The sequence below is a fragment of the Protopterus annectens genome, chromosome 1.part2, assembly GCF_019279795.1.
Source record: "Protopterus annectens isolate FY-2018-M chromosome 1.part2, PAN1.0, whole genome shotgun sequence".
Lineage (NCBI taxonomy): Eukaryota > Metazoa > Chordata > Ceratodontiformes > Protopteridae > Protopterus > Protopterus annectens.
In genome coordinates, this window is record NC_056727.1 from 555,885,934 (window position 1) to 555,906,676 (window position 20,743).

The following is a 20,743-nucleotide window of genomic DNA, read 5'->3' on the forward strand; positions in this document are numbered from 1 at the left end:
GGGGGGAGGGAAAGAAAGGATGGTAGGGTAGAGTAGGAGGAAGGAGAGAGTAGAGGATTTAAGAGTGGAAGGTGGGAGGGTAAGAAGAGGGAGCTAGGTCGATTGGAACAGGAGTTGCTAGTTTGCTTTGGAACAGGGGCAAATGCTTGTATCTTGCAGGTATTTGTTTTAGCATGAGAGTGAAATTTTTGTGGTCTGTAATTGTCCTTATGCTGGTTGGTAGGACATTCCAGAGTTTTGCTACAGTGTAGGAGTATAGGCACGTCCAGCATTTTTGTTTGGTCTGTGTATTTTTACTTGTTGTTTGTCTGAGTTTTCTGGTGGGTATGTAGGTTTGGAGGAGTGAGTTGAGTTCTGGACAGTTATCAGGTTACTATATAATTTTGTGTGCTATATTGAGTTGTAGGTGGTCTAGGACGTGTGGAAGTTTGAGGCAGTTGAGGGTAAAGAGAGCATTTTATTATAGTCAGTAGTATTATAAATGTCAGGGGGGTCTTCAGTGACTGTTGTATGTGTTAAAGATATTAAAGTAAACAAGTACTTCTTAGTTGCAAGAAATATAGGATTTACATTATAACAAGACAATAAAGGCTGGACAAAAGTTTAATTTTAATATGCTGGGATCCTGGGCTGGTGGGGTGGGGTGGAAAGTGCTATGATTGTGTTATATGTAAAATTAAGATTTGTTGTTTTATTTTTTACAAGAGTGAACGTCTACTGTCCATGGCTTAAGCTATAAACAAGTGCTTTTTCTAAGCAGGAAGCATTGAAAAAGTAGACAAAATGATACAAGTCATGAAAAATGCTAAGTTGCACATTCTGTTCTAAGTGAAATTTACAAATATTAGTTGCTGGCTACATTTACATGGAGACCATCTGTCTGCCAGTGCAAGCAGTTGATCTCAAGAGCTCTTATTATTCTTTGCTAAGGGAAATGCAAAATTTAAAGGTACAGTGGAAAGCAGTTTCATGAAAAATAAAGTTTGAAATTATGGGAAGTGAATAAGAGATAGCAGCCTCCATAGCAGCTTTAATACTTTAATGCCTTCAATATAACACTGTACAATTTAGTTTTATTTAAACATAGCCAGTGCACATTTTCTTTGGGCTAAAAGGTACTGTTTTCTGAAAGCATATAAGCTGTTTTTCACATCTGAAAGGGTAACAGAGTTAAGAAAGGAGCAGACGGTCTAAGTGCAAACAGAGGCTGTAGCATGTGCTTTAACATGGGTAACTAATTTTAGTTAGGTAATGTATGTGGTTACAGCTGTTGATTTTAGGTAATTGTTCCTATCTGGAGGGTTAAAATTTATTTTTTTGAAGATGTACATAGATTTGTGCATTTGTTCTAAGTTAATACGGGATGGGGGGTATTCTGAAAAGGTATGTAGTTTTTTTGTTTGAGGGTTTTCATTAAAATAAAAAGTCTTCAAAACGGTGACATAGGATCAAATAGAGATCAGAAGAAACTGTATAAAACATCAGCCTTTCAAAAGTTTGCATGCGACACAAAAGTTGGAAATGCACATTACAAAAAAAATATGTATAGTTGGACAGTAGCTTTTTGTCATAATGGCTGCACTGTCTGTATTATCTTGGAACATAAATGGCCTTACAAGTATAGGCAAAAAATGAAAGAATATTGAATTATATTAAGTAATGCAGAATACAAATAGCAATGCTGGAGAAGACATATATGGAAAGAAGAGAGCATGTGAATTTGACAAAGAAGGGATTTCATAATGGATATTCAGCAGATTATCAGGGACAAAGGAAAAGGGGGTAATTATACTAATTGCTAGAGGGGCTCCAATAGTGATGGGAAACAGTAATGATAGATTAGTGGTAGAAAGGGGCTATTGGCTAGGGAGGAGAATTACACTGGCATCTATTGATATTCCACCAATAGCTGCTGTTATGGAGCTTAAGAAAACTGTGGGAGAAATAATCAGCTTTCACAGGAAATATTACTTCTACATGGGGACTGAAACTTGACTTGCAATAGGGATGATGTAGTAGGGTGAACTTATAAGGGAAACAATAACAAAAGAGGATAGACTTCTGAAGAAATGTATGAACATATTTGGTATGGAAGGTGTGAATTCAGTAGGAGGACCTCTGACAGAATTTACATGTTATTGCCCAAGGTTCAATAACTGTACTAGACTAGACAGAGGTTATATTTCAAAGGAACATATGCATTTACTTGAAAGCTTCAACACCCATCCTATAACTATTTCAGATCATGCAGCTATAAAAACTAGGATGGAAATTCAAGGTAATGGACTAAAAATGAGACACTGGCACTTTTCCATCTACTTGTTAAAACGAGAGGAATTTAAGGAATGGTTAGTGGAAATTGACATTTATTAGGGAAGGTTGAGATATTTTCAAACGTTATAGATAGTGAGTAGGATAAAATGAAAATGGAGTTTAAAGTAGGGTAGAAATAAATGAGAATGAGATATGGTTAAGAAGTAATAGAAATTATTTAGAGAGGTTGACAAAAGTTAATGTATGTAGAATAAGGGGACTCACAGAATAAGAACGAGCAAATGCAGAATGCTAAAGAGAAAATAAGGGAGTATCTGGATAATATTTATGAGTTTAGAAAGATTACTGTTAAGCAACAGATTTTTGATAAAGGTTTCTGTGCTCTGAAGTTATTAGCACAACAGCTTAGGCAACAGAAAGTAGAAAGGGTTGTCACCAAACGTAGGGAGTCTATAACAAGCAAAATAACCAGAGATCCTGTAGAGGTGTTAGAGATTTCAGAAATTTTATGAAAATTTGTATAAAGCAGAGAAATCTGGAAATCAAGAAGGAGCACAAATGGAAACATTTATGGAAGACTTAAATTATGCCAAGGTTAGAGGTAGATGAGGCTCAACAACTAACAGATAAGATATGAGGAGATGAGATAGAAACTGTGCCATACAATCAATCTACCAGAAAGTCCCCAAGTACGAGGATGTTTTAATCTATCTTCAGAAGAGTCTCTTGGTGCTATATTTCTGTTTAAGGTTGGAAGTTGTGATGGAAGAAGGTGATAAAGATCTGGAAGATTTTCTTTGACAGTATTTAAAAGGACAGAAGGTACCAACATCTTTGAAGAAACCTGTGGTGGCTGTATTACCTAAGAACAGTAAAGACCTATCAGACTCCGCTAAATATTGACCCATTTCAATTTTAAACCCTAAAGTGTTTCTCTATACTAGCTATATGACTGTCATAGGTGATTGATATAGATTAGTGTGGTTTTGTGTGTGGAGGGGAGGCAAACATTTGACATTAATAGAACAGAGATGATCCCAAGGGACGCAGAATGCAAAAAAAAAACTGTTGTTGTTGGGTCATGATGCAGAGAAAGCATTCAGAAGAGTAACCTGGGATTTTATGAGTAGAGCAATGGAAGAATTTGCTTTCTCTGATATAATAATAATAAGGTAAATTGGGAGGATATATGATGGCTTGGAGGCAAGAATTAATGTGAGAGGGCTCCTTTCTTATAAGCTCTATTTGAACAGAGGAACCAGGCAGGGGGTATCCTCTTTCCCCTTTGTCTTGTATTTAGAGCCATTGGAAAAGAAAATAATGGACTCAGAAATGCAAGGATATAATTGGTATGATAATCAAATAAAGTTGGCTTTATTTGCAAATAATATTATTTCGTATCTGATAAGTCCAGAAAAGGACATATTGGTGTTATGGAACACTGAGACAGTTTTCAAGTCTTTTCAGGATATAACATTAATAAAAATAAAACAGACTAGGGTAATAAATTATGTATCAACACGACTTGGTTTGGCAATACCCATTTTTATGGGGGCGTGATAACATGAAGTATTTAAGAGTATGGATTAAAAGGGCTTCTGTTATGCAACTTAGGGTATGTGGGAAGACACTAAAAAGGTAATACAAACACTGAGAAACTGGAAGCTCTTGTTTATGATTGTGGATAGTAAGATGTAAGCAGTGAAAATGCTTTAGTCTCTTTAGTTTTATTAACAGGACTGGCATATTTTTTACCAAACAGAGAAGAAGTTGTGGACAATAAATAGAGTTAAAGGAATTCATCTGGGAGGGAAAGAGAGCAAGAGTTAAGTGGGATAAGTTGATCCTTCCAATAGGACAAGGTGGTTTAACATTACCTGATTTGAAGGGTATTTTAGAACTAAGCAATTAAGGTTGTTATACATAACACAAGCAGAAGGCTATAATTCCAAGTGGAAAGGGATGATAAAGAAGCAGGAGAAACTTCAAGAAATCTTGAGAATGCGGGATTTTAGATACAGATCGAAATGCAAGCAGTTGAGCACATAAAGTAACACTGGACTTGATGCTCTTTATAGCGTTTACAACTATTCCGCTGCAACTGGTTACAAATTCAGCTAGTACTACTTCTATACCATTTTATTAGTACTGTAATTTATGAGTCCCTGCTATGTAACTCACAGTTGCATCAAGATGTTGCATGTCTATGTTATTTATAAAATGTTTAATTTATGTTTATGTAATGTCACTATGTGGAGCTTTTCTCTCCGGGCCTCCGCTGAAAATGGGTAATGCCCAGTTGAACTTTCCCGGTAAACAAATGTAAAATAAAAATAAGTAAATAAAACAAGATCCTTAAGAAGAATAACAGCCTTATAGCATATTATATTTCTAAAGTAGCAGAAATTTTTTAAAGAACTAAGCCAGCACAGGAATGGCAAAATTAGATTCTGCCAGTGGGGTTGACTGCAAGTAGGGGTGCAGAAAATGGGCAAGAGGGGGCTGGAATTTACTGGAGAAAACTAGCAAAGGAAACAAGGTATTGGGAGCAAATAACTAGAGAGGGAAAGGTCAAGAAGATATTTGGACTGCAGGCTGTAGACTTCCTTCCTTACTACGGACAGATGTCAGAGTATAGGAAAAGAGAAAGGGATAGGGGAATCGTAAGTGAAAGGCCTACTCTGATGAAGTTTTTAGTTGAATCTAGAGTAGAAGCTGTTGTTAAAAAGAGATAATTAGCATGGCATATAAAGCAGTGCATAATAACTGTGAGAATCAATCAGAGGAGGTTGGAAAAGATTTGGAAAAGAGACTGGAATCCACAATTTACAGTTAATAAATGATGGCATACTAAACATAGTGAGCATAGTGCTAGAATAACCTCTACACACCATGCTGGTGAAAATCATGGCATGTAAAAATAAAACTGCCCTCCGAGCACTCCTTTAAAATGCGGGGATGTTTTTATTTGTGATTTTTGACATCTACTGGACATTTTTTGGGTCCATATTGCATTTGCAAGATTCTTAACAGCAAGTCCCAGAATTATAAAAAACAAAAATGTTAAACCACAGGAGATAGCAAATATCAACAGTTAATGTTCTCATTTATAGTTTTTTTTTTATATACAGGGGAGCAAATCCCCACTTCCACTCCCTAATACTTATGTGTATTAACTCTGAGATTGCTGTACCTTGGAGAAAAGGGAATATACAAAGATTTGGGAATATTTAGTTTAACATAATCACAATTTTTTGCACATTCAGTATCTCTGTTATGAGTTGCAGAATTTAAAATTGTTAAACGTGTTGTGCAAAAATTTTCCTTTTTAAAAAAAAAAATATTTCACCTTCCTCTAGATGTTGAATTTCAAAGAACATCTTTTTTGCAGTGTTTATATGTCAATACATTGGTTGGGAGTATTACAACTCTCAAATTACTGTGATATTGATTATCATTTTTTGAAGTATTTTTTGGTCATGCATTGATATTGTATAATGTATGGTTTAATTTTACCATGTTAAACGTACACTTTTGTTTGACAGCTGAAGAGTTATGATGTTATGACAGCATTTCTATGGCATACTTTTGGAGTCAAACTGTTATGCAAGTCTCAGGAGCTTGAAATAAGGAAACTGTTACAGTATTTACTGTTGTTGTTTATTTAAGGACATGGGCTAAGTACATCTCTTATATTGGGTTTATGAACAACAGCATCTCTTCTCTAGAACAGTTAATGTTCATTCTGGTAATCTTCTGCTTACTAGTTATTACATTTGAGGATATATTTGTCTGCGAAAGTTAAGGTTTAGAATTTTCCTTTTATGTTGCTATAACTCTTTACAACATTCACATTACTGTGGAAGTATGTTAATCCTTTGTTTGTCATAAATATTCAACGCTAGGCAGCCAAACTAGTTCAGCTTCAGTCTGTATACAAAATGTCGTACTTAAATTATTAAATTGGTTTGATTTTCCAGTAAAAGTATACAGAGACCAGGAGCCAACCAAAACTCATCAGTAAATCCACAAACGGCACTCACAGCAAGAGAAGCCTTGAGGAACATAGTAGAGGAAAACCACTTTAATAAAACAAATAAACAAATGCACAGCACACAGCATACAATAGTACAAAATGCTTAACTGTCACACCGTGTTTTTCATTCAAGTATTAGAACTTCTTCAGACTTGCAACATCCCCACTCCCATCAATTCCTTTATATACCCAAGTTCACCCATCAAAATGCTAATTACTTGCTTATTTGCATAGTGAATTAAAAAGACATGAATTTAGATCAATATCTAATGATATATCACCAAGTTAGAATATGATGCATGAAGAAACATGTAAAGGTTGTAAACAATTGACATTAGAATGAACATAAAATTACAAATTGAATATTAAAAGTGTTAAGACTCTTCATCATTACTAACCAAGTAGATTCTATGGGATTGGGGATTTTTCATGTCTGAAGAAGTTCTAATACTTGAACAAAAAATGCAGTGTGACAGTTAAGCGTTTTGTACTGTTGCATGCTGCATGCTGTGCATTTGTTAATTTGTTTTATTAAAGTGGTTTTCCTCTACTACATTCCTCAAGGCTTCTCTTGCTGTGAGTGCCATTTGATTTTCCAGTACTGTTGTATTTGGGCTTAAGGCTTTGCACTTTGCTTTAAATTGTCTTAATGTCATTTTATGCATTAGTTTTTCTGTTTTACTTGAATTCGGTAATTTGTTGTCTTTTGGGAAATGTTACTGTACAGATTTACTTAGTACTTCATGCTGTGCATATAGAATTCTGTGTGTGTGTGTGGTTTTGATACCTCTCAACTATACCGAATTCCTCAGTATTTACTGGTTTTGAGGACAAAGTAATGGGTTGCCATAAATTTCTGAGTGACCCCTTCAATTCCTGATTTATTTATTTATTATTTACAGTTTGAAGTTTTGGCTGACGTCATCATGCATCGCCAGCCTATCCAGCAATGTCATCAACATGCAGGGCATGCATGATGACATCACCTTCATGAGGCAGACTGCCAGCCTGTTGGAGGCTCAGACTGTGTTGTTTACCATGCGCATGAGTTGTGACCTGCCTCGCATGTTTGAAAATTTGGATTGGTTGGAGCAGCAGTGAGCACCAGAGCTGCAGAACTGTTTACATAGTAATTTAACTGTAAAGTTCTGCAGTGCAGAGAATCTGTCCGGTACACCCAGCACCAACCTGTGTGTTCTGCATGCACTCCCAGTCAGCCCAGGATCTGGATGAAAAAATTTACTTTCTCTGGTCACTCAGCCACCTTTCGCTCCAGGTAAAAAAGAGTAAAAAATCCATGTGCCTTAATGCCAGATGGAAACTGTGAATCACAACTAGTACATATGTGCATCTTAAGTGTCTCTCATTTTCCTTCACTTATTTGCCTGTCAGGTTGTTCCTCATAATAAAATGTTTGATATTCTGCTAAATTTATAGTATTAGGATTATAGTCAGTCAAGAATGCCAAATAAAGAGTTTGATTCTTTGTGTATGGCATGTTGAGTAGTTGAGTCTAAAGTTTCTGGTTGTTGTGTAGTGTTAACATTTCAGACTATAATATTTATAAAAACATGTCCAACTGTCTGTGGTGGTGGTTTTGGCTGTTTGTGGGGGTGTTGTGTTAGCAGGTTCTGTAAAATGTATGATACGCTGTGTATGATATGCTCACAATTCTGCCCACGGGTGTGGGTGTACTTAATGTATAATGTCTGTGAAGACTGTATTTGTGTATGCTGAGAGGGGTCCTGCACCATTGTTGAGATTCCACTGGTCCTGAAGTGACAGAAGCTACACCTACTAAATACCAAAGAGGGTGGATGAGCAGAAGGATGCAAGTAACAAGTCCCTGTGGCAGAAAGTAGTGAACAAGTAACAGAGTAATCCATGTAGCATACCATAAGTTACAGATTGTGTTAATGGCTAGTCAGTTTTGCCATTTTACTTTGTGTAACCTATTGGTCAGGTACCAAGTTAAGGAATATATTTAGTGGGGGCATATCCTAAGAGAAAGGGCTTTGTTTCTGAAGATATAATCGTTTTCTGCTTTAAAATTTTGAGAGGTCTAATAGTAAAGCAGCAGCAATGCAGTGCATACAGACATGTTTGTTAAAGAAAGTAATGCTGCATCTGTAATGTGTTTGGGTTAAAGTCTGTGATCTGTTGAGACAAAAACATTGCTTGTAATAAGCAGTCCATTAGTTGTTTCTTGATTATCTTTTGTAGTACTTTGATTAGGAAGGATAGAATAGTAAGTGATATAAAATTCGAGACTGATAGAGTTCTTCAATTTGTGTTTGTATATTTGTTGGTATCATACAATTCCATTGGAGTGAGCAGGGTTACATAACTACGTATGCAAATTTTAGTGTACAGATTTTTGGCCAGTTGTACCTACTTTTCATGGGCCCTTGTCCAGATGTTTGATGTTTCCATGTTGAGAGATATGTTGTATGTGTGTGTGTGTGTGTGTGTGTGTGTGTGTGTATATATATATATATATATATATATATATATATATATATGTGTGTGTGTGTGTGTGAGAGAAGCTGAATTATAGTGGAACTATTTTCCATTTATTCTTTGCAAGGGGAAATGTTCTTCTTGTAGTATGGATGGTTATGTTACTGAGCTGAAGAAATGAGACAGATTGTGTATTTGGTGTGTTGCATGAGTCATTAGTAACAAATAGTTGTTAGTATAAACAGAGATAAAACAAGGCTGCTAACAGAAACAGACTTGACCTTATTAAACACTCTGGATGTATGCAAAAATCAAGCAAAATTGCCACACCACAGATGTGAGTTAAAAGTTTGAGTGCAATAAATAAAAATGTGAGAAAAATGAATGAGAATGTTTGAATAAATCAAACAGTTCTCACGGACTGAGCCTGAATAAAGTCCACATGGATCAGTGCTGTACCCTGGTTAGCAAATACAATAAATATGTTCAGACAGTATTAAAAAGAAAAAGAGCTGTGAGATGCATAGCAAATAGTGTACAGTTGAAATTCAAGCCTTGTATACTGGAAGTATTTTTTAGCTTGAAAGGGCGCATTTTCACTTGTGTATCAATTTTGTGCAGTCTGTAATATAAGAAGCCATTTTTTTTTCAAAAAATTATAGAAGGAAAGGTGAGTGTGTTCAAAGGAAATGTGTACTTTGTTGAACAAAGCCATGAAAAGAACATGTTGTTGGTAGTGTAAAAGTAAAACAAGTTTATCTTTTCATTTTGTTTACCAGGTGAGTGGACAGGTTGACAGATGCTTTTCAGCCATGACCTAGATGGATCACGGTGACATTAAGACAGAGAAGCAAATAAACTAGCTCAATAAAATATCTTTAGGTAGTACTGAAGAAATCTGAAAGTACATCAGAGGCACAGAGATAAGAAAGCAAGTCAGATTGCTAATTTTGTTAGTATATTTCAACCTCAGTTTACTATTTTGCTTTGGACTGTAGCTATTATGATTTCTTTTATAGACCTGTAGCATCTTACTGCTTTTCTTCTGCAAGACCATGAACAATAAATGTCAAACCAGTTTGCTTATATTATATACCTTAGTTAATTTGTCATTCTTAAGATGTTTTGGGGTTTGTTTTGTAGGTGTACAATGGGTTAAAATTAAAACCTCAGCTAGACAGCTGGCTAACTTTCTCTGCATTCTGTATAATTTCCCTCTCCATTGTACCTGCTGGTTCATCCGGGTTCAGGTCATTCTGATTGCTGTTAATAGATTTCAACCTCATTTCATATTGTTGCTCTGAACTCTAGATAGAGTAAACTCTCCCTTATCCAGTCTCACTGGGACCAGACCTTAGGCTGGATAAATGAAAGGCTGGCTAATCAGAAAAAGCACACAGAATAGTATTTATAGGTTATAAATCAGCTAGAATAACAGGGTTTGTGTTAGTATGCGTTTTTCTAATGAATTTGAAGTCTAAAACTCAAATGTCTATCATTATGTTGCCCAGAAGAGGCAGAAGAGAGTGGTTCATCTCCGTTGTCTTTAGGGCTATGGCAGAAATTTGATAGCTGGTTAAAAAAGAGGCCGGATAATTGAGAGTCTACTGTGTTTGACTTTTCTCAGACACTTTTCCTTACAAAGCCATATTTCACAAATGTGATTGTTGCATTAATTTCAGTGTTTAGTCTTCTTCCTGATCATCTCCATCTCCCAACACCAGATTCTGGTTCAAGTCCAAGATGGTCCCGATTCTTCTAGTCAGTTCCTGTGCTTTTTTTTCTGTCTCAAGTATTTTTCTTTGGACCACTAGAAAATGTTTCACTGGCAAAGTGTCTCTATAAACTTTATTGTCAGAAAAAAAGAGAAGCAGAGTCCTTTTTTGCTTGCCTGCTCACCTTTTTTTTTTGGATAAACTTTTTTATTCCTCCTTGGCTTGTTCTGCATAAAAAAAAAATGTTTTTAATCCTCCTGGAAAAAATACTCTAAAGACAGCTGAATACAGCAGCTTGAATCTCACATCTGCCACTCGACATTCCCTGATTACTGGTATAAATTTGCTTCTCTTCTGACTGGTGTACAAGGAATAGTCATTTTCCGAAACACTCTGCTGTCTTCAATTTTTAATACCTTTTCCCTTATGCTACATTTTTGTGAAGATCAACTTTTCTAATAGTATGATTGCATTTTTACTAAAATAGGTCTTGGCTGCTTTCTCTTGGCCAAGTTTGAAGCATATAGTTGGTGTGTCCTTTCAGTTAACAAACCCTGCTATGTTAACACCAGTCCAGTTGTTATTTGTGTTTGTCTATTCCCTCCAGTTTCTCTGGTACTGCAGAAAATCACAGGTTTTCTTTGCAGGCCCTGTCTTTTAACTGTATTTTTTTAAACCACTCTTCTTGAGAAGCCTCATACTCAGCCAGCATTTTCTTCATTTCACCCTCTGATTTTCTCAGTTTTATCACTACATCTGATTAGCTAGTTAAAGCTTCTTCTATTTTCCAGCCATTTATTTGAGTTGATGTATGCCTTCAATGCTTCACTTATTTTAATCATCTCCAAATACAGTTTATTTTTCCTTTAAATTACTGAAAGTCATTTCTTGAACCAAATTTGTTGAAAAAAACTGAAGCTTGAACTATTTTTTCTGAACAGCTGCAGGGGTTTTCCCAGCCAATGTTTTCACCTTTTCTGGTAGAATTTCTTTCAGGTTCTCCAATTCTTCTTTATTGGCATCCGGGAAATGTACCAACTAGCCAGAAACTGAATTTTACCCAAACTGACAAATTTACTTGTTCCCTTTTCTCAGTTTCTGTTTTCACACTGGGAGAGTTGGAATTAAGCTGTTAATCGGTCTGTAGCCATCCTGAAAGTCCTGGATATTTTACTTCTTAGTATAGCATTGCATCTTTTTATTGCTTGTCTTGTCTGTATATAGCACTGTGCTGAAAGTCTATATTTGTAAAAAAAAATCTTGCTTTGGTATAGTGAGATATTTCAAACAAGAGCTGTCTTCTTTGCTGTGTGTGCTTCCTCATCCCCTCCCATATGCACCTGTTGGCATGTGTTGCCTTGTATCTGGTCAGTCTGATTCCTGTTTGTATTATATATATTTCAGTCTTTGTTCTTTTTGATCTCTGGAGGCTAGATGCTACATTTTCTACTGAAACACTATAGCATTTTAGTGCTTTTCTGTCATTGTACAGTGCCATTCTGAATGTTTTATAAAGATGTTATATTTTAGGTATAATGAACATTTTTCAGACCACATTAAAGCCCATGCTTTGCTTTAGATTTCTATTACTGTAAAGTTCGATTGTTTACTTTGCAGGCATATTCTGGGTTAAAGTTACAGCTTCAATTAGATAAATGGCTACCTTCATTTTGGTTTCTATTGTATATGCTAATAGAGTTGTTTCTGACCAACTGTTTTCCTTTGTTAGTACTTGCCCATAGTGTTGTAGTACATTCTCTTTGTCTACCACATATTTATATTTTAACTCTGCACGCTTGTATTTTCCACACATTCATTACCCACTACTCGTGTATATGATCTGAAAGAAAAATGCTCTACTTCATTTCTCTATATGGGGTGACCATAATGTTAATCTTCTGTTAGCTAGGTCTTTCCCTTTACAATCCCTCCCCTTACCTGATTTTATTATCTCTGTCCTCAAGTCATGTTTTGCATTTACAGTGAACTTCATTTTTTAATTTTGTTTATGGGATCAGCACAGGCATCTTGTCTCAGCTTGGTGCCTTCTGTGGAGAGCCATTGATTATTGATGGTTTGAGAACTGTTGTCATAGTTTAGTGAGATATTTGACATTAATTCCATTGCTCCTGGATGTACTACTTCAGTTTACACTACGTTTGGACATAGTTGATATACCCCACCAAGTAAATGTAACCAACTTCAAAGTCATGGAGGGAAGTTGGCAGGTTGCCAAAATTAGATTCAGCAAAAGTAAAATGATTAATGTATGTTTATGAAAATTAACAGTCGAGTTTGAAAGTTTCTCCACTGTTGTGTAACCTCTGAGTTGTTATATATAAGCCTGGGGGGATGTCCCCCCACATGGTGGCTGCAGTGAGAGTTTGCGTCTTTCAAAAAAAAAAACTTACTTTGGAATATTCGCTTAATGGTAGTTTCAGCAAACATTGTTCGTAGTTTTCACATTCACAAAAACTGCCTTCATCGACTCAATACGAAGCCATGTAATGACACTTCAGAGTAGTCTATAGTTCACTTGGGGGGGGGGCTTCTGTTTGTCTGTAAGATTCAGTAAACAGGATTTGTGACTGCCTGTTTTGTCAGAACTTCCTTTTTGCACTTTTTGTGCTTCAGTTAAATGCAAAGAAGTGGCAGTTTTGTAGGTGAGTTTGACATTTGAAAAGAATGAAGTACCTATTGCAAAAAATGGCATCGAAAGAGAGTTGGGGTGAAATTCATGTTCTAAATCACAGGCAGATGGAAGTGGAAATATAAGTTGGGGAGGATTTTGGTAACTAAAGATGCATGGGGTACTTAAAGCTGAATCATTAACTCATTAGATGGTGAGAGTAAAGAGCACAAAATTAGTTTGCTATGACTGAAAGCTGTGCCAGGTATAATGTCAAATGGATAAATCAGTTTCTACTTAAAACACTTTGTAAAAAGAAAAATAAATTATATGTAATTGTCCATGTAGGTTCACACGACCAGACAAATGAAAAGGTAGGGATGATCAGAAAAGGGGACAATATATTTATGAAATGCACTAAATTTGGGATGCCAGTGGCATTTTTTTGATGATATTACCAGTATCAGTGTCAAGCAAAGGGTGATTATAATTAACATAACCTTTAGATACAACTTCCCAGCTCCATGTGCTTTTTCTCTATACAGCAGCTTTAGAGGTTTGCCATTTGTATTGATCTTTTTGTAAGCTAATGACAGTCAAGTTCAAGATCTGTTGAACTAAATGAATAATGCACAACATGCTGTCTGAAAAGTAGCGAGCACAGGCTAAATTAAATATCTTATTTGTGGGTTTTTTTTTTTTTTTTGCATTTTTAACCCTGATTTAACCCATGGTATAATGTTAAAGCAGCAGTTTGCAACAATAAATGAAGTTGGGCCATCTTGTTGTAGTTAATGCGTATAATAGTGCCGTCAGGTAAGTAAATGATAATGCATGACACATTTACTCTCAAAGGTGTTATGATGCTGTAGGGTTTGTCAGTTCCCTGTAACACAGTGCCTTCACAATATAAGTTGTGAAACTGCACTTCTGTCACAGGGAATGGTGTAGTGGCACGCAAACAGAATGTTTTGTCTCATCCAGTGGTCATTTACAGTTCTTGTTTGTTAAATGTTGTCCTGTGCCTTACTGCATCTCTACCTGTACATATTTATCTCTGTTCGTATTGTCGACTGTGTTAAGGAGGACAGAAGTTTGGCGAGTCCACCAAGTCCAATGAAGTACCTCCAAGTATGTGACCTTGTAGAATAAGTAATAGTTGCTGCTTTTATAGAGTAATTTTATAGTATTTTAAGCACATACATTTGTTTTCTTTCTTACTATTATTCCAGGCTAATGTATTCTGTTTCTGTCTACCACATATTGGCCTTCTGTTATTAATGTGTATATTGCAGTTTTTTAGTCATTTGTACTTTGTTGCAGCGTTGAACATCCTTGAGTACTTCTGTTCTGTCGAAACCTAATGTATAATATTTTGCTCAACAGGTACTTTAAACTATTTAATGCTTACCTGGTTTGTCTTGGCCTTTAACATTGTTCTGCCCATCATTTTTCATAGTACACCAAGAATCACTTGCAAGAATCTGTAGATGTTCTTTACATTAACTGTTGCAGTAGTGCTAACTCTTGGGACTTCTACTACACAAAGCCCAACATCCAGCTTCCTTCTCTCTCCAAAGCACTGCTATGTACTCCACTAAGTCTTTCATCACAAGCAGAATAAAAGGAAGTAGCCCAAGGGAAAAAAGTTCACAAGAAATGGCAAGCTGGTCAAAAGTGTAAGCTTATGGGACTTCACGGCCAAGACACATCAAGAGAACAACTGTATCTCAACAGAACTTCTGCATTCTCCTAACCCTCAAATTCCATCCCAGCACTCACTAACTTCTCATCCACGCTTTCCCTTCCAAATCCTTTCCAAAAATACGGTGTCATCTGGGACTGCTTTTGAAAGAGGGCCTTTTTAAGCCTAGTCATTCATCCCAAATCTCTAAGTTCGGGTACCCTTGATAAGTGTAAGCAGGCCCTTGGGAAGTGAAACATTTACAAGTAGGTTCCTGGGAGGTGAGCTATTTAAAAGCTGCCTGTGTCCATTAGAGACATAGGTGCCAAACCAAGGATGAATTTCCTGTTCCCCATCCATTTGTTTTCGTATGGATGGGGAAGCTTGTTCCAGAGAAGGGGTAGTCTGAGGGATATATACTTGTCTGTCCAGCAGGTCCTATTTATATCACCAGCAAGGTTTAGGTCTTTAGAATGAATAATCCTAGTGCTGTTTGTTTTGCTGATATGCAGGAGTCTGATCAGGGTGAGGTCTGACAATGCCTTATAGGATAGGCATATAGCTCTCCTCAAAAGTCTGCAGGAGACGGAATACAGGGATAAGGCTTTGAGGTGGTCTCTGTAGGACATGTTACTTACACTGTGTATTCTATTAGAGAGGAATGCCTGTAGATATCCCAGTTGTTGGATATGCTTGATTAGGTACATACCAAAGAGAACATTGTACTCAGTGATAGGAATGATAGGTCTGATGAATTCTGAATAGAGTAGAACAATGACTTCCTTTGACCTAGATGAACAACATAGAATGATTTCCTCACTACTGTACACACATGATGGTCAATGGCTAGATTACTGTCTGTCACCAAATCACTGACAGAGTGCAGTTCATAAAACAACCAAGGTTGTCAGTCATTCTCTTTGTATACAGAAAACAAAGGCATTTTATCAGTACTGGAACTTCTACACCATGGAAGCATATAGGTGCTGTCAGACTTGAAATAAGGCACAGGATTTTATTCAAGATTATTTCTAGTGCCAAAAATGTGGTCCTTAGAAGCCATTTCTAGATCTATCCAGGCTAATCATGTTTTGTTCCATGCCAAAGTTCAAAATGCTAATCTTGAAGGCTCTACTTGCCTGTCCCCTTTCCTAAGGTGTTTTATGGTTACCATGGATCTCAGAGATGCTTACCTCCACATACTCATAGAGAAGACATACAGATAGTACTCAAGATCCAAAGCATGAATTACCAGTATTAATCTACCTCCTTGACCTTTGGTTTATCTACTGTACTAAGGGTGTTTACAAAGTGCTTGAGTCTACCAACTACATATTACTGTTCCAACAGCATTTATATCTATCCTTAGCAGGATTTATTTTGAACATCACCAGTTAAAGGTCATACCCCCTCTAGTAGAAGGTGTTGTTTTTGACCACATATTTCATTTCCTTACAACAATACAATATTATTATGGTAGTTGAATACCACAGGAGCATGAGTTACAATGCATCCTGATTCCTGATGATCCCATCGAAAACTTCACATGTTGAGACTGCAGTGGTACCTTTGTTTGCTCACTTATTGCAGATCATCTACTACCTTGTGTCAAAAAACAGCTCTAATAGTGGATTCAGCAGGAGAATTTTAATTTAAAGATGTCCCTTTCAAGCCAAGCGCAGACAACCAGGCACTTGCTATAGATTCTTCTGATGTAGCATTTGAGGTATCACTCAGAGAAACCAAGAATTCAAGGGACCTGGCACAGAACTTTAAGGGAAAACGTCACATCAGTATCAAATAGATGATGACTGTAGAGTTAAGCATAAAAATATTAAAGCAGATATGACAACCAGGTACCATGAATATCCTTACAGAGGCAGCACAGTAGGTTTTTGGTGCATCAGTAAGCATTGGGGGGGAGGGGACTTAGTATCTGGCCTAGGAGATGGGTCTGACCTTCAGGGCTTCTTGCATGTCAGTTCAGGAGAATGTCCTTACAGACCATTGGAGCAGAAACAAAGGAGACCATCATAAGTGAGTGCTGAACAATGGCATATTTCTGTACTTGGTCTGCAGATAAGGCACACCAGAAATAAACTTTGCCTCTCTAGAAAAAAAAAATATTAAAGAAAATTTTGCTCCAAGGCACCAGGCTGAGGGGCCTGGGCAACTTTCTTTACACCGTTCCTTCCATCACTCTTCTGCTTAAGGTAAATCTGACGATACAGAAGGTTAGACCAAATTATTAACAACAACCTTTTGTCCAAGACAGAATTACCTTTCTCTACTTATCATGAAAAGGATGGAGTGTGTACTATTCCCTCATCACGTGCACAAATCTCTTATCTCAGAACAAGGGTTAATTTATGCATCCAAGCGTAACACCTTAAGGCTGTCAGGATGGATGATCTAGCATTCTTCCCCCTTATGTACAGGATGCACATACATACAGTTATGAGGGAGACTGGAAAACTAAACACAAGGAAATCATAGCTTGCAAAATGGATACGGTTCTTCCATTGATTCAAGAAATAGGCTGTGGATATAAATAAGTCTACAGTGTTCATGGTCCTCAAGTACCTTTCCAACATTTACAAATCAGATTTATCCTGTGTTTCTTGGAAAGCACATTCATGTGCTATATCTGTTTGCACTGGGATCCCCCTTTTGTTACCATTGAAACAATATCTAAAAAGGGTTTTACAGTTAAAACTACTCAAGAAGGAATTGCCTTCTCCATAGGACCTGAACTATGCACTAGAAAAATGTATACTGTCATTTTACGAGCCAGTAGCTACAGCACCTCTCATATTCTTGACATGTAAATTTGTCTTCCTTGTGGCCATAACATCTGCCAGGTGAATTGTAGGCCCTTATATGCAAACAGCCCTTCTTCATCATCTTCAAGGACATGTTTATTCTCTGCACAAAATTAATCTTTATGCCCAGGATGGAGACAGAAATTTCTCTTACTGAGATAGTAAGCCTCTCTTTATTTACTGTGCTCCACAGAGCAAACCTAAATGATTCTGCATACCTGACTGTGTGTAGGTAACTCAGGTTTTTGCTTAGAAAAAGATGAAAGAGGTGAGAAAAAAAGGACAGATGCACAATTCTGAGCTTTTGCAATCAGTAGGGAGGGGAGACCTATTTCACAATAGGTTGTCACAAAATGTCTAGCCCACTGCATCTTGTTTTCCTACTGTTTTCATGGAACAAATGTACTGGGGCATGTCAGGGCACATTCTGATAGGGCAACAATAGCAGTCACAGCCTTCCTTGGGGGTGGGTGGGTCAGCGCTCAGGCCATCTTGGAAACAGCTACCTGGTCATTTGTCCATACATTTTCTGGATGCTATAACTTGGACGTTACATCCAGAGAGAAGGCAGGATTTGCCTTGTACATTGTTCAAGGGCTCTTATAAACCATTCCTTCACAGCGCTACCACCCCAGGCTCTATAAACTTGGGGAATCTTCCCATGAGTTAGTAGTATTGCACCAGTGAACAGTGTGGATGACAGTACAGTTGTGTAGGAGCTTACCTTATTTCTAGATGTTTAAGTATACTCACTTTTGCAGTGATGTTTCCCTCCCTCCACCCCTCATCCTCATACCTCTGTTACTGTCCTGCGGTTGGGTGGGGGTAGTCAGTCACTTATTACTCTCATCTTCCCTCCCTTCTAAATCTGCAGTATACCTCCTCATGTCTACTTAGTGCTTAGAGAAGGAGCATTGAGGGTTCTTTTGGTTGTGCTGTCATCCATGTGGGCTCTTTCCACCTGGGCAGCTAGTGCTGTGGCTTTTATCAGACAGCTACTACTTTGGGGCATGAAAGAACTAAAGATGATGGAGGTGTCTCTTATACCACTAGTGCCCTGATATATCAGGTAGGAGGATGCCTGCCTTGCCAAAAGATGATACGATGAAAAGCTGTGGAAGTCAGGCCAGACATTGGCCCTTCTACCCAGAATATCCAAGCATTAGCACTAGTGCAGCACTGAACACACAATGACATCTATAGCTATGATTGTTTCGTACAGCGTGCTTTTCTGTCAGTGTATATAACAGTTAACTCAGTGGATTAAGGCAGTTAATTGTTAAAATGCTTTCTGGTTCTCTAGGCTTTGATTCTGTTAACCTCCATTTGCTAACTGTGTGATTCTGAACAAGTAACTTAGCCAAGCAGTGCTTCTCGGTCACCTGTGAAAAGGGGCACATGGCTCCAGTGGGCTTAACGAGTTAACAAAAAAGAGATGACAAGTAATCAGTAACTCGCAATGTTATTTAGTGAAATGTGGGCTGTGCATCACTTTTGAGCTGTCACAGAATAAATAAAATGAGAACATATTTGCTGTAATGAGTATCAATGTGATACAGCTGTTGCAATGGTTTTTTTTTGTTTGTATTTTTTTACAGCTGTACCAAATAGCCGCTGCCTCACAGAGTCTACATGGGTACAAAGTGTTGTTTGTTCCATTCCACAAAGACCTTGGGTACCAACATAAATATATTTTCAGGAGCCCAGAACTTCCAAATATACTGAGGTAATAACCAGACTTATGTCTTCTGTACAATTTGCTTAACAAGCATTCCTTCACAAGGAATAATTTTTAATGTAAGTGGTTCTTAGAATGTATGATTTTTAAGGCAGTGGTAAATGACACCGTAGTGCTGTATTTGTTGAAAAGGACTGCATTTATTTCCCTGTTGTCCACTGAGCAGTTTCCTTTCTCCACACAGTAAAATGAGCTGTTCTGTTTTTATGGATGTTCTTTGGGGATTATAAGTTGTTTAGTATGATCTCTTCAAGTTGTATTCATTTGTCAAATGTCTTACTAATAGTCATGTGCATATTTTTGTTTCATCCTGCTGAAAAAGGCATTTAAAGTAAAAGGAGAAAAACACACCAGCAAAAGTAAAAGCAATGTTTTTTTTTCACAACAGCAAATGTATATAGACTCCTTTAATCATCTATTTTGGAAATGTTGTAGAACATTTTATTATAGTAGCTGTTAATGTGTTTGAAAGTTAATATAAAATACATAAGTTTAGTCTTGTTATGGTGTTCTCTATTCGATCCCTGCTGATCACAGAGAACTACTTGTGCATCATTTTCCCCATATATGTAACCTAACCCTCCTGAGTGGGCGAGGACTGGGATGGGATGAGGAGGGCAGGGACGTCATACTTAAGCTAGAGTTTGCATTTTTCACTGTATATCCACGCATGTCCCTGTGCATATTATAATACCATTTGTTAACCTGAGTGCACACTCACTACCTTGAAGATGTTGAATGAAGTGTGTGTGGTGAGCATAGTGCAAGCCTGCCCTTATGCTTGTGAACCCCAGTTTGCAGCAGGGAAGAAACTGCGTGTAGTGCACAATTCCCCACTACATTTGACTGAGAAAGGAGATCTGGCTTCTGGATAATTTATCATTCCTGTTTTGGGAGACTCTTTGGCATCTGTGGTACTTCTCAGGGCTGAGGATGCCAGTGGTATAGAGAGACACAGTATCACCCTATCACGAGGCAGTGCAACTAATGTACAATATTAAAATAATCCAAGTTACAAGCCTACACTTAAATGTGGAAATACATGACTTGTAGCCTATTCAAGTTTAGTACTTTACTTCATTACATTTTGCTGATAATTGTGGTTGGGAGGGTGGCCTAATGGTTAAGGTGTTTGCCTTACAAGCACAAGGTGCAGGGTTCAAGTCTCACAAGGTATAATTGGCTAAGCTTAAAATGGCTCGTAAGGGCAAATAGCTTAGTATGAACCTATGAACCTATAATCAGGTGAGTTGTTTACAAAATATGAATTTCAAACTAGGCTATTGGGCCATATAATTTTGTACATCAAAGCGAAGGAAATGGATACAAGCTGCAGAAAAAAGTTAAACTTTTACAAACGTCCAGTAGCCTCAAAAGCATACATA

The 20,743-nt window shown here is 37.2% G+C and overlaps 1 protein-coding gene across 1 annotated transcript in view; it reads left to right on the forward strand.

The window, feature by feature from the left end:
* The window catches only part of LOC122790111 (lysophosphatidylserine lipase ABHD12-like), a 392,933-nt gene that overhangs the window by 318,611 nt on the left and 53,579 nt on the right, over positions 1 to 20,743 (forward strand). The window contains exon 6 of the mRNA XM_044057688.1: positions 19,219 to 19,346. Within this exon, the coding sequence (XP_043913623.1) occupies positions 19,219 to 19,346 (128 nt within the window). The remainder of the gene's footprint in view (positions 1 to 19,218; positions 19,347 to 20,743) is intronic.